This window comes from Podarcis gaigeae (genome assembly GCF_964106915.1).
Source record: "Podarcis gaigeae genome assembly, chromosome: 5".
Lineage (NCBI taxonomy): Eukaryota > Metazoa > Chordata > Lepidosauria > Squamata > Lacertidae > Podarcis > Podarcis gaigeae.
In genome coordinates, this window is record NC_139681.1 from 52,633,411 (window position 1) to 52,651,491 (window position 18,081).

Here is an 18,081-nt window from a genome sequence, read left to right on the forward strand (position 1 = left end):
TCGAAGAGGTGGTAAAGTGATATATGATGAAATATTCCAGTTTAACCGATTGTATGTATGACCTTCAATTTGTATAACATTGTTCACTGGTACCATTTATCGCTGTACAAAGAGAAAGCTGTGTATGATCTGTATTGATCTATATCTCTAATTGCCATATGTAGCTTCAGTTTAATAATAATAATAATAATAATAATAATAATAATAATAATAAACAGTCACTGAATGGTACAAGTGGAACAACTCTTCCTCTCGCTCTCAAGAAAAGGACACAGTGAGGTTTCAAAAAAGGAATTAATTACTGATGAGATTGGCTCCCAAAGCAGATATAAGCCATTGATCATTCAAATGAATAATTCCAGGGGGATTCATACAGGAAATGAGAGGCATTCTCATGGCATCTTCAAAACTGATAGAGTTGTTGTACCCTCTGAGAAGTCTTTAAAAAACTTATGTCATGATACAGAAATGAAATTTTGGGTTCAGTGCAGTCTAGAATCAGGTTTTTCATTTATGATTGCAGACTTATTTGTTAGATCACCTGCTCGTCATCAGATTGCTTTGTATTGACCCGACACTAACAGTATTTTTATTATTATTTAGATATACCAATTCTTAATCTGCTACCAGTGTTTAACAGCTATCGGCTATTTTGTTTCCCCATAATCTTTAAACAGCAAAAACAAGCTATTTAGCATCACTGGATGTTGACTGGGAGAGAGTTAATTTCAATGCTTACCTTCTTCCTGTTGATCAACCACAAAAGTGAGTGAAAGCTTGTCCCACACTGAAGTTTAGCACATGCTCCTCTCACAAGTAGTTCTTGGAGCTGATCTGCTTCAGTCCTCCATGCTCAGAGGGCTCTAATAAAGTAACAGCATTGCACTCTGCAATCTTTGAACATACCTTGTAGCAGGTTCAAGGGTGGGGCTTGACGTGATCAAACAGATGGAATAATTTGAGCTGGTGAAAAATGCCTGTTTAGCAAAAGGCTAAGCAGTTAATGTTTACACAATAGCTCTACAAATTTGTAGGGTGTCTAAAGTTGAAAAACCAGCACTAGCTTTCGCCAGCTGCTTATCAGAATACCTAAAGCAGAAGTACGTAACCCAGCATGCTTTTACTGGTGAATTTTGAATCTTTCTCATTAGAAAGCAGGGAAAGTTGTGTGAGGAGAGCCTCACCCAAAATATGTAGCAATGGTTGTACGCTGTTGCAATATGCTCCGATCAATGTATATTGATCGTACCTCCAATATTCTGGGGAAGGATGAGTGCCATGGTGATGTGAGTGAAAGATGTAATTGCACATGAAGATGAACTTTTTGAAATATGGCAATCCTAGGCAGTAGGTACTTGCAGCTGGTTTCACTCTCAAGGCACCATTCTGTGACTAGTTCTGGCTGGTGGATCATAAGGGTCTGGTGAACAAAAAAGTCTATTCTGCAAGGCAGAAGACTGCCCAATCCTGATTTAAGGCCATAGAACAACGAACAGGTTAAAAGGGGCCTCAATGTAACAGCAAGAGGATGATTCTATAACTGAAATCATCTCATACACAAAAAAACCTCTTTGACAAACCAGATTGTCTAAAATAATAATCATTCAGTGTTGGGTTTAGGTGGGCCTTTTGAGGGTGGCAGGGATTCGCCAATGTTGCTACAACAACCAAAAATGTCCAGCTCCTTATGGATGCCCACCATATTTTAATTATGTAACTGGGATAGTTCAATCAGTAGAGCATGAGATTCTTAATCTCAGGGTTGAGAGTTCTAGCCCCATGTAGGCCAAAAGATTCCTGAATTGCAGGGGGGTTGGACTTAGATGACTTTCGTCGTCCCTTCCAACTCCAACAATTGTATGATGTACGTATGAAAATGGTCATTTTCTGCAGCATAGAGCAATCCTAAGCATATTTACTGACAGCCCTCTTATTAGTATTAGTTTCTCATTAACATGTAGACAGGTTGAGCAAGTCTGTTCAGTCACCCTGTTATCTGTTCAGTCCCACCATAAAGGGCAGCAAACAGATGCTGAGCATACAGAATTCTACCAACACAATGGCAAAACTTAAGTGAGTCACGCAAGGATGGCCCCTTTCCGCCTGGTTCTGTTTCATTCATTGATAGCAGTACAATACCAGGGGAAAGAGTCACTGAGCCTTGTGAGACAGTTCATTGCTGATACAGTATATTACAGAATTCACCAGATATATTACTTCTGAACATTTGTGTGTATGCGTACACACAATGTGCCCCACATAAGTTATCTCAGCAATCTTTAAATATTCCCTTGAAAGTAGGTCAATATTATTTCAGTTGGAGTGTCTATGTGTGTTATGGTTGAGGGGTGGGATAAAGGTTCCTTCCTTAATCAACTGCTGCTTACCCAGGAGGAAGGGGCAGGGCGGAGCTTGCTGCTGGTGCAGTGGCAGAGACAATCTGACACCATACTTGAACCACACCAAGCTCAGCTCCTCCCACCCCTTTCAGAAACCATCTGCAACATGCAGCACTGGGAAGTCAGGTCAGCAGTGCATCCCTGTCTGCACTACCAATCACTATTGCCCCCAGAGGCAACTGGTTGGCCACTGGGTGGGTTTCTGGTCAGATCAATCAGGGCTTTCCCTACATTTTTACGTTCTTAACACTCCAGCCCTCAGAACAGGGTGGCTCTTGAGTAGCCCTGTGGTGGCAGTTTGGAGAAGAAAGGCCACCTCACCGGGAGCTATGTGCTGAGAAGCTCATGAGTTGTTCTGGCTTATCTTTCTCGTCCCCTCAGGACAAAGTGGTCCTCAGGTAGCCCTTTGGTGGCAGTCAGGGCATGTGGCCCTCAATCTAAAAACATGTCCCCACCTATGCTTGGAAAACATGTGTAAGGTAGTGTCAGCAACAGGAAGTGACAAGTGTTCCCTAAGAGATTTTAAATATCAGAGACTCAACTGGGACATTAAAGTGGAATCCAAGCATCTGCTTTAGTGGACTTGGACTTTAGGACTCTTCATTGATTAAAAAAAACTGGATCAAAGGGAAGAAGTATCGGACATGTAACAGTCAGACACAAAAAGTTTAAAGATCATTCGGAAGGCTTCTAAGTCAGCATATTGTTATCACCAGTAAAAGGCAATAAAAATGTAGCATTCCTCCCCCCCCCCTCCAGCAAAGCTGCTTAGAAACTTTGCCACAAGTGCCCACCAAATACTGAACCTTTCTGTGGATTATTAAATGATCCTAATCACACGTATTTCAAAATGAGCTTACATATACAAAATTTACACACTTGAGAAGGTTTAAAATTTATGAGGTCCACCAATTGCAAAATAGCAGCAGCAGTGTTTTTTTTTTTAAGTGGGTTCTCCCAGCCTCCACAGAACCACCACCAAGATCACCATTCAGGGACTGTGGCAATGAGAACAACATTCTGTGGATGCTACAACACATTCACGAGCTGCACTGAGTTCAGACTAAGCTGCAGTGCAGAAGTGTCATTTGTGAGAAGATTCCACATCAATATATTTCTGAAATGGAGGGCACTGCTTTGACATCTCAGTTTTGAAAACTTTCTACCAAATCACTTTGTCACAGTGTGAAAACCACTCTTGGTCAACCATGACCATGGGATCAGGTTCAACCATGTGAAGAGTGCAATAAATGGATTGGCAGAGCTTTGGCACTTATTTAAACCTCAAATGTTCTGTTAACACCAAGATTGCAGGTTCAATCCCCATCAGGGACAACTGCATATTCCTGCACTGCAGGGGGTTGGACTAGATGATCCTTAGGATCCCTTGCAACTGTGATTTTATGATTCTATGAACATCCAGTAAGCTGTAGGGTACTGTTTTCCATTATCTGGATCACTCATGATGGGCAACCTCATAGAGGTTTGCACTCAACTCTTCTTATAGCCACAAGGGACATTATTATTTGCAAGCACATAATTGCATCCTTCTAGATTGTACTTGCTGTAACAACAGAGCAGAAATAATACCTGACACTTTGCCAGATCCTGAAATTTTGTAAACAAGGTGTTCTGTAAACACTCATTTTACAGAAAGGAGTACACACACCAACATTTCCCTTGGATGTTTCCTGTCGGCTCAGTTAATTTAAGCAGAGTTTAGCAATGTCAGCAGCAACAACAAAAATACCTCTTCAAAAGTTTTAAACTGACCTTTTGACACATCAAGATTGGAGGTAGTGCTGCAAGGAAGCTGTTTTGGTGATCAAGGATTCTGTTAATTAGAACTGTTGATGACATGTCATGCTACAGGCAGAGGTGTTGATATAATCATTTCAAGCAGTGGTATAAGTAACACAGAGAAAAGGACGACATAAGGTTAGCAAATTGGAGAGCAGCTTAGTATTTGGTTCAGTGATGCAGTGGCACATGAGCAAATGCCCACAGAATTTCTTCCACATTTACTATGGTTCAGTGATCTCATTTGCTACTGCAGTCTATTCCACTAGCACTGCTAGTGATCTTGGAATGCCCAAGCTTGTAATAGGCTTTCAGGCTCCTTGGAATATCTCCCATCCCCTGAGTGGCCAAAGGTTAAGCTCCGCTGTCGAGATTGCCATCGATAAGGTCAATGCGGATCCATCTTACCTAGGCAATTACAGCTTGGAGTTTATTTATGCAGACTCTGGGTGTGAAGCAAAGAAGTCTCTGCATGCTTTCATCAACCAGGTTCAAAAAGAACACATTTCTGCCTTGTTCGGACCAGTTTGCTCAGAGGCAGCAGAGGTTGAGTATGAATTCATCCTGCTTTTTCTCTTTTGTTAATTGTAATAGACAATATTTGTTATCGTGTGCGAACCAGGACACATCCACACCATGCATTTAAAGCACATTCAATGTTCATTTAAAGTGCAAGGCTTCCCCCAGAGCATCCTGGGAACTGTATTTTGTTAACAGTTCTCGGAACTATAGCTCTGTTATGAGTAAGCTATAGTTCCAGGGTTCCTTGGGGGAAAGCCATGTGTATTATATGTGTGTTAAATGTACTTTAAATGCATCCAATCAGGCTTTACGTTCCTCTCTTCTCCCCTGCTGATCTCGCTGCACCCCTAAAATCTTCACTGGAGTGTCTCCCAACCTTTCAGGGCAGATTTTGAGGATGTATACAGAGTTGTGAGGTGTGGGGGGCAGGGAAGAAAAGAAGGTGATTTCCTGTTGTGTGAGCAGATATTTATTCCACTTGTGCCTAGTCCTGTTTACAAACTTCTCTCACCTTTCTAGAATAGCCTGTAGGTTGTATTTAAAGACTGGGGTTCACTAATCTATTTTATCTAAAAGAGGTGCCCCCCCATGCAGTTGTGGAACTGCTGAGGCCACAGCCAATATATTGTGGGTGGGAGGCTGTGTGCCTCTACTGTATTTTAGGTCACAGTTTGATTATATCTCAGACCTAGCTTAATCTCTAGTCTTTCCATTAGTTCTACGTACTTAGTGCCTGTAAACAATTAAAATGGGGCTCTGCGCTCAGTGTGTCTGCAAAAAAAATCACAAAACATTTGTTGTTGTTTTTAAAAAGCAAGGTGACTGATAATATCACTATAATAATTGCTTGCCTGTCTCTTTGAAATATCGTTGGCTCTACACACGAATGGATTAAATCTGTCATGGCACCTGATTGTTATGCACCTGGTTGTTATGCAAGCAGTGGTTTTTGCAATCTTGATTTTGATGGGAACCTAACCTTGGCAACTTAAAAAGGAAATTAACAAACATTATGTGCCACTTAAGCAATCATAAAACCTCAACAAAAACCCCAAAACATTAAGCTTCTCAATAAAAGACAATTAAAAATGGGCATTTAAAAATATTCACGATGAATTAGAATGAACAATTAACTAAAAACATGTAATTTCTATTTGTCTGTATAAGCTTGCCTGAACATAAAAGTTTTATGTGGCTTCCAAAATGAGTGCAGCAAAAGTGATGATTATAGGAGGGTACTTGCAAAGTGTGGGTGCTGCCACACAAAGTGGTTGTGGGCTTTTGATCTATTTTTGTCCCCAGCTAAGGAAAATCCCAGTCAGGACTTCACCATGAGCATATCCTCCGACATTTCTGGCACTGAAATAGGGATGCTCCGTTTTTGGTCCCGAGCTCTCGGGCCTGTATCCCATCTTTCCACCAGGTGGTGCACAAACAAGCTAACAGCTGGAAAAGAAACTGGAGGAGGAGGAGAAGGAATGGGCTTGCTTGAATTCTCTACAGCAGAGGTGGAGAAACTGTGGTTCTCCATACATAACCAGATCACAGCTTTCAACATCCCCAACTCCTAGCCATGCTGACTGGAGCTGATGAGAGTAGATGGGGAGTTCCAAAGAGGGAAAAAAGAGCCCTAGTATTAGGCTGGGGAGGGGAGATGCTGCAGCTGGGACAGCAAAGCTTTTCTCTGCAACCTTAGTCTGTTTTACTATGCTCCAGCTCATACCCACCAACATTCCTCCAATGAAAATAGGGGTGTCCTATTCAATAATAATAATTTTACTATTTATATCCCACCCATCGGCCTGGATTGCCTCAGCCACTCCGGGAGGCTTCCAACATATATAAAAGCATAATAATACATTAAGCATTTTAAAAAACCCTTCCCTATACAGGGCTGCCTCCAGATGGCTTGGGGGGGGGGTCAGATAACTCCATACCCTCCAACATTTCTCTGATGAAAATAGGGATGTCCTAAGGAAAAGCAGGACATATCAAATCAGAAACTGGGACTGCTTCTGTAAATCTGGGACTGTCCCTGAAAAACAGAGACACTTGGAGGGTCTGTGTTAAATGTGCAACCATTTGTACATATTATTAGAGCTCATGGAGATCTTTAAATTAGAGCCTGCCTATGACAAAAGGCACAACCTGCATTCATTTCAGATGGGCTTGGAAGCAAACAAAACATAGAGTGCTTTGGGGCATGATGGATATGCATGAATAAAGACAGCACAACTCAATTGTGATTTAAATATCCATGCATATATTCTAGTAAATGGTTCACAGTGGTCTCGATAACTGGTATCACAATTGATTTGGGAGAAATATTGGTGTTAGTATCTCACCACCCAATCAAACCCAATGCTGAGTTTAGCTCATGTTTATTTATGCATTAATATATATCAACTTCACACCTAATTATGTTATGTTGTGTTATTCGCTTCTTTTCTGTATCTACTTAAAGCTCCTGTGTTTAGACAAGTTTATCCAGACATGTGGATGTGGACATATTTGAATCTCTTTTTCATTTGCCACTGACTTTGTATTTAAATGTTTTAAATTACTTTTTTATTGATAATTTTAATATTTCTTGTAAACCAGAGGTTGTTGTTTTGTTTTGTTTTGTTTTTACAATCAAGTGGTATATAAGTTCTGTTCAGTAAATAAATACACTGAAATCCTATTGCATTGAAATCCTATACACTGAAACCCTATTGTCCCTATTACTTATGGGCACCATTATTGCAGGCAGTGAAATAGAGAAAAATGATTAACAGCTGGTTTTTGTATTTCCAGAAATGGGAAATCAGGCATTACTGTATGTGTTTCAGTTTCACATCCCCCAAAGGCCTTGATGCAATCTGAAACCTATACAGCACCTAAAAGATCTTCATTTGAACAAAATGCTATGAGTGACAGTCAACCAAGTTTACTTATTGCCTCTTGAATGTTACGAATAAATCCAGTTCTTTTTATTATTCTCCACCTAGGCAACTGGTTTGCTAGCTTCTCAGTGGAACATCCCCATGTTTGGGTTTGTTGGCCATACAGCCAAGCTGGAAGATTCCTTTGTTTATGACACTTATATCAATCTTGTCACCCCTCTGCAAATGATCGGGGAAGTCCTTTATAAAACTCTCCAGTATTTTGGGTGGAGGTACGTTGGCCTCTTCGGAAGCTCAAGTGATGTTTTCACTTGGGCTGAAACAGAGGAGTTGTGGGCTTCTGTAGAAAATCAACTCAAAAGCAACATCACCATCACTGCTAAGGTGAGATACAACACAAAAGATCAAAGCCTCCATCAAGACAAGCTCAACTATATAGCATCAGTTGCCAGAAGTAAGTTTTTTGTTTCGTTTTTCATGACAGGTTTCTGAGCTCTGGAGGTAAAGAGATCATTCTCCATGTGAGTTCATAAGTCTCTCAGCACCATTGTAAGATGAACTCTGTACATGAAGGATGGTGACCAAAACACTTTATTTGGAACAAACTCAAACCAACATTGGTCATGAGAAAAGCCCAGCAGAAATTTATGTCCTCAGCTGCCTCAAGGTCTGGTACTTAAAGTGCCAGACCCTAGTGAAATGAAACACACATAAAACATGGGCTGGACTTACAAAAGGGATTTTACTTCCCAATCCATTTCCCATGGCTTGGTGAACTGTATCTGGCCCATGGTCCACTGGTTACCCACCTCTTACTTAAATAACTTCTGAAAATAGAAGAGTGTCCTCTGCAAAACATAACACACTGCCGCTCAACTTATCAGAAATTGAAGCTCATTGCAGTTCTTTCTTCTCCCTATATGCTGCCTTTGTGTACCTTTGAGCAGATCCAACTAGTGGTGCCTTCCCAGTAGATATGCTCTCCAGGGGGCTGTCCAAGCAAAGATGCCTTGCTGCCATATGTGCTGTCCACTGGTACTGTGGGCATCAGTGCAGAGAAAAGGGTATTAAACCTGTGTGATTACCTCTCCCTTATCTCTCTGGTGCTCCTGGCTCCTGTGTTCAATAAGGTGTTACACTTTAACTTCTTCTGGGAATTGACATTGCATTCCTAGGGTTGCCATACTTCGAAAAGTGAAAATCTGGAACAAAAAGTTGTTGAGCTTTAATTGCGTTTTTGAGCTACTTCTGAGGAATATCGACAAAAACAATACTGCCAACATGGGGTGCCATACATCCAGCTTTTCCTGGACATTTCGCCAATTTCCACCCAGTCACTGCTTGCAACTCAGTATTCCGGATATGTCCAGGGAATTCTGGATGTATGGCAATGCTACATTCGCCTGAAGACGCTCACATTGCATTAAGCCTGAAGATGTAGTCCTGTTTAAATATAGTCGCGGTGTTTGGGAATTCTTACCGTAGACAAAAAGCAAGGAAGAGGTGGAATGGTAGAAGTTTATAAAATTCCACAGATTGCAGTGATGGCCACCAATTTGCATGGCTTTAGAGAAGGAACTGAACAAACTGATGGAAGATAATCTACTATAGGCTACTCACCATGATGGGTTTGCTGTGCCTCCTTGTTCAGTTGCTAGTAAACAAAGGAAGGAAGAGTGCTCTTGTTTTCAGGTCCCTCCTACGGGTTTTCCATGTGGCTGGCCACTGTGAGAACAGGGTGTCAGACTAGATGGGTCAGTGGCCTGATCCAGCAGGCTCTTATGTTCTTATGCCACATAGGTTTAAGTCATGTGACCACTTGCAGGATTTGAGCTGATGGAAGATCCTATTTGAGAGGCAATTTGGCCTCATTATTTGGGTTTATGCCTATTGACTCATATTATACATATTGCCCAGATATGCCCTAAGGAAATGTTGCATGCATACATGGAAGCCCAGGACGCATGCCTGGTAGGCAGAGCAGAAAGGCAAGATATTCTATCACATATAGGGAAAAGGTAGATATTACTAACAAGATTGTGGTGGTTTTTTTTATGGACTGAACCAGCAGGAATTTTTTATCCTATGTGAAAATTCTTATAGGATTCTCTGTGTAAAACTATTTCAATTAAGAAACTCTTTAAATGAGCAGAACTAAGGGCATGATGAAAGATTTTCCCAAGGATATTTATTTATTAAAATTGGTATACCACCCTTCATCTGAAGATCAAAAATGAGAACACAAAATACATAATGAAAAACAAACCATACCCAAACACATTTAAAAGGCCACAGGTCGTTTAATCAGCCAAAGGCCTGATTATAGAGAAATGTTTTTGCCTCATGCCTCAAGATACGTGATGAAGCCACCAGACGAGTCTCCCTGAAGAGAGCACTTCACAATTATATATTACCGGATTATATATTGCTAAACCTTTGTAATGTTCACAACTCTCACCTTTCCATAACATTCTGTTTCACAGGCAAGAAAGGAGTGGAGGTGTTTAAGTCTGGGTGTGTAAGTCACATGGCTACACAAGGCAAAGAGCTCTACTTAATGCCCACTTGTAACAAGAACTATTTATACAATACTTAGTAGAAATGGAGGCAGCATTCTCATACTTTTTTCTTTTTTAAAGTACCAATAACAACTGAAGTTGGGAATACTTCTTTGCTTAAGGAGTATTCATATGCACAGCTTCTGGTTACATTCAGGGGCTCTTGTCATGCACTTAATGCACAGGGACTTCCAGAGACCAAATAAGTGACTTTTCTCTCTCTCTCTAAAATATGATACACTTCTCTGGACTGCAACACTTTAATCTTTTGTCCTGTGCGCTGATTTCAATGGGATAGTCATTTGTGTACCTGAGGGCCTAGGGGTTTATTAAATGATTTGGGTGATTAGGAAATGATCTAAAGTTGCATTGGTTTTAATTATCCAAGATATTTTGTATTGCTTCATAGTGATGCACCCCAAATTACACAGAATCAATCAGTAATTTACCAATACCCTTACAACAACTTTGTTCACCACATTATCCAATGTGCATTTATCAAGACATTGTTTTGGCTTTCTTTCCCTTTTGAGTTTTATACCACTGAGTTTGCTGTTGTACCAACTATTTAGTTAGGGTTGCCATATTTCAAAAAGTAAAAACCAGGACAAACCCTAAAGTTGCTTTTTAAAAAAACAACAACCAACAACTCCAAAACCGCCAAAAAAATCTTGATTTTCGATTGACTTGCCTAAGATCTAGGACAAAGCGCTACATTTTGGAAATTCCCCCCAGACGTCATTTCTGCCTTTGAAATCCTGGTAATGTAAGGGAAAATCCAGACATATGGCAGCTCTAATTTAGTTGCTGCTACTGGCTCAGTTGGTGGGTACACTTGACTTTTTAGATGCGCTGGGAACTGATCTGTACTATTTCTTTTGCAGTTATTGTTTTAATCTGCAGTTCTTTGGATGCAAGATCTATTTTGTTAGAGGCCAAGAAACTAGGTATGACAAATGGACCATACGTGTTCTTTGTGCTGCAGCAGTTTGAGGTCAGTAAATAGCTGCAATGTGGTGAGTATTTCTTCATTACCTTGCTAAAGGCATGGTTTTAAGGAATACTGTCCTCAGACTTACAATCTAAAAAGACACAACACAACAGGAAAATGGATTGTGAGGCAAGGCGGGGGGGAGCAAACTCAGGTTTAAGTTCTCAGTTACAAGTTGTATGGATGGTAGGTCAGAAAAGCAATGGGTATCTCCAAATCTAGCATGCTGTAGTATTTAGAATTCTGGACTATGGCTGGGAAGAGTTGGATTCAAATTTTGCAATATCTATCGCCATCTCTCATCTAACCTACCTTGCACACTTCGTGAAGATAAAATCAAACATCTATTGTGCTCTATACCAGTGTGGTGTAGTGGTTAAGAGTGGTAGACTCATAATCTGGTGAACTGGGTTTGTGTCTCCGCTCCTTCATATGCAGCTGTTGGGTGACCTTGGGCCAGTCACACTTCTCTGAAGTCTCTCAGCCCCACTCACCTCACAAAGTGTTTGTTGTATTCATATTACTAAGCATTATGGGAATGGGGTAAACTGCCTATTTATTACAAACAATGCTGTCAATCACTCTTTTGTCTTCTAGGACAATTTTTTGAAAGAGACTTGGAGTAATGGGAACAGCAGCGTCCCAGATGCCTATCAGCCTGTGCTGCTCATAGCTCTCAGATCTTACAGAGAATACAAGACCTATTCTGATTTTGTGAAGGAGGTCCACAGCAAGCTGAAGGAGAAGCAGCTTTCAGACAGTTTCTTTTCTTCACACGGAGAGGTCATATTCACAGCCACAACTTAGATACAGTAGTACCTCAGGTTTCATAAGCTTCAGGTTACAGACTCCGCTAACCAAGAAATAATGCTTCAGGTTAAGAACTTTGCTTCAGGATGAGAACAGAAATCGTGCTCTGGTGGATCGGAAGCAGCAGGAGGCCCCATTAGCTAAAGTGGTACTTCAGGTTAAGAACAGTTTCAGGTTAAGAACGGACCTCTGGAATGAATTAAGTACTTAACCTGAGGTACCACTGTACTTGTTCCAAGGAGCCATAACAAAAAACCAAGAGGAAACCAGGCTGAATGCCCTCATTTCCCCTAACTTAGAAAGGGCACTGTGATGCCACACGAAAAAAGGGCCAAATATCTCAAATTTTCTAAAGGCAGACATCAAAACATTTCTTGAGAGATTTTCTTCACTCTAAAGCCATGCTGATTAGTTTTAGGAGCTGAGGCTTTCAGCTCATTTACTAACATGTGTAGTCTCATTTGACCTGCAACCAGACCTGTGCAGAGCTTGTCTGAGGTGCAAGGCAGGAGTCTTGGTAGAATAAAATTATAAACTCACACAAGAAAGTAACCAATCCCTTGCAGTCCCGTCCCCCCCAGCAGCTTAGCTCTCCAAGGCCTGGGGCAAGTGTACCCAGCTGCCACACTCTCCATGGGCCTGCCTGCAACCATATCAGATAACACATACCTTCCGAGTGTCCTGATTTTCCAGGGACAGTCCTGGAATGATGAAAGCTATCCCGGCTTTTGATTTGATCCCAGAATGTTCCTATTTTCTCTGCCAGTGCCAGCACCACTTTGCTCAGGGAGGAGGATGAGCCACCACTTGTTCTGAGCAGAGTCGGCAGTGACAGTTGTGACTGCGAGCGGATATCCCATTGCCGCTCTGTGGCCTCTTTATGGCCACCACAGCCAGCCTCCTCCCTTGGGCACCTCACAGCGACTGCTGGAGTGTGGGCGAGGAAAAGAGGCTGCCACTGCCCTGCCCTGTATAAGTTGCAATTTCAGCTGTATAGTGGTACCTCGGTTTATGAACTTAATCAGTTCCAGAAGTCTGTTCTTAAACCGAGGCGCACTTTCCCTAATGAGGTCTCCCACCGCCAGTGTCCTTCCACCGTTCAGATTCCATTCTTAGACTGAGGTAAAGTTCTCAAACCAAGACACTATTTCCGGTTTTGCAGGGTTTGTAAACCGAATCGTTCTTAAACCGGACTGTTCTCAAACCGAGGTATCATTGTATTTGGGGAAACCACTTGAAGCATCCCTTGCATTGAGCTATTTCAATTGTTTTTGTTTGATTTTCTCATTGCAAACAGCAGAAAATCTGTAAATTTTGATAATAAACCTGATTTGTAATGGGGGTTGAATAATTTCGATTGCAACTGGATTTTGAGTTTGGAATAAATGAGTCCACTGCTAAATATATGCAGTCAGGCAACGGAAAGAATAGTTTAAGAAACTTCTTCCCTCAGAAGCCCAAACTCTTACTATTCTATATTGACTCTTTTCCAGGTAAGTTCTTATGCTGCCTACCTACATGATGCTGTTTTGCTTTATGCGTTATCCATAAAAGAAATGTTAGAAGGGAAAAAGGACTTCCGTGATGGAAAGGCCCTTGTCAACAGTTTGAAAGGTTACAACAAAACTCCAATGTATGGTAAGTTTGTGGATTCAGACTGTAAACACAGTCACTTGAGAGAGGGAGGGAAGCTGCACCTCTGTAGCTGAGCTGATACTCTGAACATTGATGCCCCTCCCATGTATCTTCAGGTAAAGCATCTCAAGGAGCAGGGCTGAGACAACAGAGAAGCTTTCATTCACTTGGTACTATCCAAATGTTTTGGACTACAACTCTCATTTGTCCCAGCCTCCATGGACATTCTGGCTGAGGCTGATGGGTGTTAAAGTCCAAGATATCAGGTTGGTGAAGAATACAGAGCATCTGCTAGTACCAAGTCAAAAGAACCACCAGGCTTACTTCATGAAGCAGCACATATTTGGAGTAGATCCATTGATCTTCTAAATAAATGTGCAAAGGAAGCTACTTTAACTATTGCCAAGTGAGCCTTAGGAACTTTTTCCACATGACTCTTAGGATCTCATGTGATGCCAACAGAGGATGCTTGGGTACAACTCTGTGATTGCCTGTTGCCCGCCCTTAAAAGTATTGTCTCTCCATGGTTGCATGTTCAGTCAAAACAGCATTGATAGATATAACAGAATAAACAATTTGTTCAACTTTGGCATTCACAGAAACTCCTTCCTGATTAAAAGTGGCCACCTTATAAGCACGTAGCTGAGCTATGGAGTTTCTCCAACAGCCATTAATCATGATGCCTATGTCCTACTTCCAGGATCAAAGGCAGCACTATCTGAATACCAGTTACTTGAGGACAACAGCAGGCAAGGGCTCAGTCATGTTCCTTTTGTAGGCATGTGATTAGCCACTGTGAGAACAGGCTGGGTTTGATGAGCCTCTGGCCTGATGCAACAGGGCTCTTGTGTTCTGACTATCCTGGAAATCTTTGCAAGTTAGCCAGTGGACCTTTGACTACTGCAAAATGGACAGGATACATAAATATGTTGTACATTGTGTCTTCCTATGCTGAGGAAGAGGCAGAAAAATAACATCAGTCAAAATGGGACAGGTGCGCTGAAGTGTGGAGAATGTGCTAAAGCTCTTATTTTTAATATCTTTTTTGTTTAGGCATTACTGGCCCAGTCAACATTGATGAATTAGGTGAGAGGAACATGGATTACTCTGTGTATGATCTCCAGGAATTTGGCAACTCAGTTCATTTCATTCCAGTTCTTAACTTTGACAGTGTCAGGAAAACAATCAGGTATTATTTGTGTGTGTGGTTCATGGGCACTTTGCAATTTAATCTTTTGTACAGGAGATTTACCTTGTAAAGTACTATATAATATTTGTATTCATTCTTTGAAGGAGTATCTTTTCCTTTTTGCCCATTTTATAAAGGGAAGAGCTGAGACCAAGAGTCAGTGACTCACCCAAAGCCATTTGAGTGAATTCTACAGTATGGCGATATTTGAACCCAGAACCCATGTTCAGCTGCCATGTATCCATGCATTATTGTGGTTGTCTGAAAAAAAGAGAGCAAGCAGCTGCTCACACATAGACCTCCATGTAATTCAGACACCCAGTTACTCTGATGTCCTGATCCGATGGAAGTCTACTCTCCAGCATCTGCTCATGCCTAGACTTTGTGGGGCAGCCCTCTTCCCTAGTGCTCCTTTGATGCCTCCACCTGCAACTTTAAATTATATATTGTAACAACAAACTGAATTCAGCTTTACAAAATCATTTTTAATTCACCTGGTTCCTTGCAAAGATAACCACATTGCATGTGATCTATTAGTCCCATTGAGTTCAATGGGACCAAGTGGTTACAGGACTGCAACCTTACTATTATTTGTTAAGCAGGAAGTGTATTTTGACTGCAACATCCTGTGTCTTGTTCTGGTTAGCAAGTCACCCTGGTGTCCTCCAGATATTTTGGTCTACAATTTCCTATAGCCCCAGTCAGCATAAATGGGCAGCACCAGGTTAAGAGGGACAAGATGCCTACTTACATGCAAAGAGGGATATGCTAGCTGTGTAGAAAGCTGCCATCTTCCTCCTTCTTAAATCAATTCAATGCTTCCTTCTTTATGAAAATCTTGAAATTCTATTTTCATTGAATATCTCTGAAATGAAAAGTGTGGATTTAAAATTACAAGGCTCCTTGCCTTTGATGCTACTCGGGAACAAAATGGTGGCAGGACTAGAAAGTCCATTGTCAATGTTAAATTCAAAGGAGATGCGCTGATCATTCTGTTATCATGATCGCTCTGTCATTGTTCGCATAAGCATTGCATGGCTTCCTTTGAACTAATTTGAGCTTGTAAAGATTCTTGTACAGATTTCTGAAATGGATAATCACACACTAAAGATGAATGGTATTCTGATACCAGCAGATATAATGATTATGGGTTGTATGCATCAGAGCATTGAGGATAAAGTTCTGTCAGCGCAAGGATTTCTTCACGTGACTCTGCTTCTTTGTGACCCCTCACTAAATCTATTCTAGGTTTCCCAACAACCCTCCAGGCTAATTTGGGGATGGCACATGTGATGAAATAAGAGTGGAGGAAATCCCACTGTGCCAGTACTAATCCTTGTCCTAGGGCAAATTTTAAGTTGAATGCCGCCCATCATTATTTTTTTGGCAGGCTTCTAAAGAACAACTGATCAAATCTTCCTCTTTAACATATTACAAAAACATTTCATCATATTAAACATACTTTACAATAAATCTATCAGTGATATCAACAATGACCTGGTTGACATTAGGCCAGTTTGCCCAAACTTTTTTCAAAGGGGGCCAGATTTGATGAAGTCAACATGCCTGAGGGCTGACCAAAATTGCTGACCTTTTTTTTTAGGATTGAAATTGTTGAGCTTTTTGGGGATTTTATCCCAGGAAGTAAACTGCCACAGGGGCCAGATTAAACCGAACAGCGGGCCGAGTAAGGCCCCTGAAACGGACTTTGGACATGCCTGCATTGGGGGATTAAGAAACCACAGCTAAGAAAATGGAGGATCACAGAAAGGATGCTGGCACTTGGGACTGGAACAGTGAGACTGGCCTCAGAGCAGTTGCATGATAGCTTCAGTTGCATAGGCTCCATGTATCTATTCCAGTGAACAGACAAATCTTGGACTTAGGTTTGCCCCTCTGTTATCGACAGCCATCCAGGTCCAAGGTAGTGCTGAAACCTGAGCTAACCACAATGTAGGATACCAGAGCATGTCCATATGCTGCCAAATCAACAAATATTTTCCGAGCATACCATTTTAATAAATACAAATATGTTACACACAACTCATGGGTAAAAACGCATACCTTGACCTAACACAACAACCCATTTCTCAAAAGATAGCAAAGGCTGAGTGAAGTCCATGGAAGAAAAACACATACCAACAGTCAACTTCAATAAGTCACTTGCTGGACTTCTTCAAAACAAGCCATTCTTAACCTTTACACCCCAAATTTGGCATAGGCCATCCTGAAGGCCAATTCTGGATCCACACATTTTGTAATTATAAGCCGCAGAACCTACTGTCCCCAGTTTCTAGTTAAGATGGCAGAATGTAATCCAATCAACTCACCCTTAAAACTGGGAGGAAAATGGAAGCCAAGATAATGTGAAGAGCTTTCCTGACCTAAGAGCCAGGGAAACTCTAATGAAGGGTTTTCCAAACTTGGGTCTCCAGCAGTTTTTGGACCTCAACTCCCATCATTCCTGACCACTGAACCTGGTAGCTAGGGATGATGGGATTTGTAGTTCAACAGCAGCTAGAGACACAAGTTTGGGAGACACTGCTCTAGTGTCTGCACCTGAACCTGAACCTGCTACCTGAAATCCCTCTATTTATATACTTTCATTCATAGGTTTGTAGTTTATGGCTAACTCTGAAATAACAATGCACTTTTAGTTTCAGATCTGGACTTAAAACCAATTTCTGCTTCATTTTCATGTGGAGAATTATGGCTATTTGTACATTCCTCTTTCGTTGTATGGGTACATTTATCACAAAGTATGTGTGTTAATGAGTTTTGGAAATAAAGAGCCTTCAGCTTTATAATTAATGCAAGATGCTGACATACTTATTGTCTCTGTCCATAGCCCAACCAGAGAGATTGACTATATCAGTTGGGCAGATGGAGAAATACCTAAGGACAAACCACTGTGTGGGTTTCACAATGAACACTGCAAAACTCCAGTTACCAGTAAGTGTGATTATGTAATGCCTGCCGGTGAAATGTGGGTTATAAATTTATTACTACTACTAGCATGCAAGTAGGACATACTGCAAATCATGTGTCTTGTATGCCTTTTGCTGTATCAAAACTGCTCTGTTCTTGTCTGACACAACTATGCAACTACAGCTGTGCAGTTCTGACCATTTTCATTCCACCAAGTCAAACCTGGATGTTCTTGTTGCAAAGAAAACTGATTTATTTGTTTGTTTTTAAGTTACAGTTGTGGCGGGGGCTGTGATCACATGTTCCATGGTATGATTGTATTATAATTAATAGCCATGCTTGTGTGATTTCTTGCTCCTTTATA

The 18,081-nt window shown here is 41.1% G+C and overlaps 2 protein-coding genes across 3 annotated transcripts in view; one reads left to right on the top strand and one right to left on the bottom strand.

Annotated features, from left to right (window-relative positions):
* Positions 1 to 909, bottom strand: part of ACSL5 (acyl-CoA synthetase long chain family member 5) — a 29,524-nt gene extending 28,615 nt beyond the window's left edge. The window contains exon 1 of the mRNA XM_083741286.1: positions 740 to 909. The gene's annotated coding sequence lies outside the window, so the exon portion shown is untranslated. The remainder of the gene's footprint in view (positions 1 to 739) is intronic.
* Positions 910 to 4,475: 3,566 nt separating this feature from the next.
* The window catches only part of LOC310845719 (guanylate cyclase 2G-like), a 35,879-nt gene continuing 22,273 nt past the window's right edge, over positions 4,476 to 18,081 (top strand). For both annotated transcript variants that reach the window (XM_083741218.1, XM_083741219.1), the window contains exons 1-6: positions 4,476 to 4,745; positions 7,712 to 8,060; positions 11,049 to 11,158; positions 13,459 to 13,603; positions 14,654 to 14,789; positions 17,638 to 17,741. In XM_083741218.1, the coding sequence (XP_083597344.1) occupies positions 4,488 to 4,745; positions 7,712 to 8,060; positions 11,049 to 11,158; positions 13,459 to 13,603; positions 14,654 to 14,789; positions 17,638 to 17,741 (1,102 nt within the window). In that variant the 5' untranslated portion in view covers positions 4,476 to 4,487. The remainder of the gene's footprint in view (positions 4,746 to 7,711; positions 8,061 to 11,048; positions 11,159 to 13,458; positions 13,604 to 14,653; positions 14,790 to 17,637; positions 17,742 to 18,081) is intronic.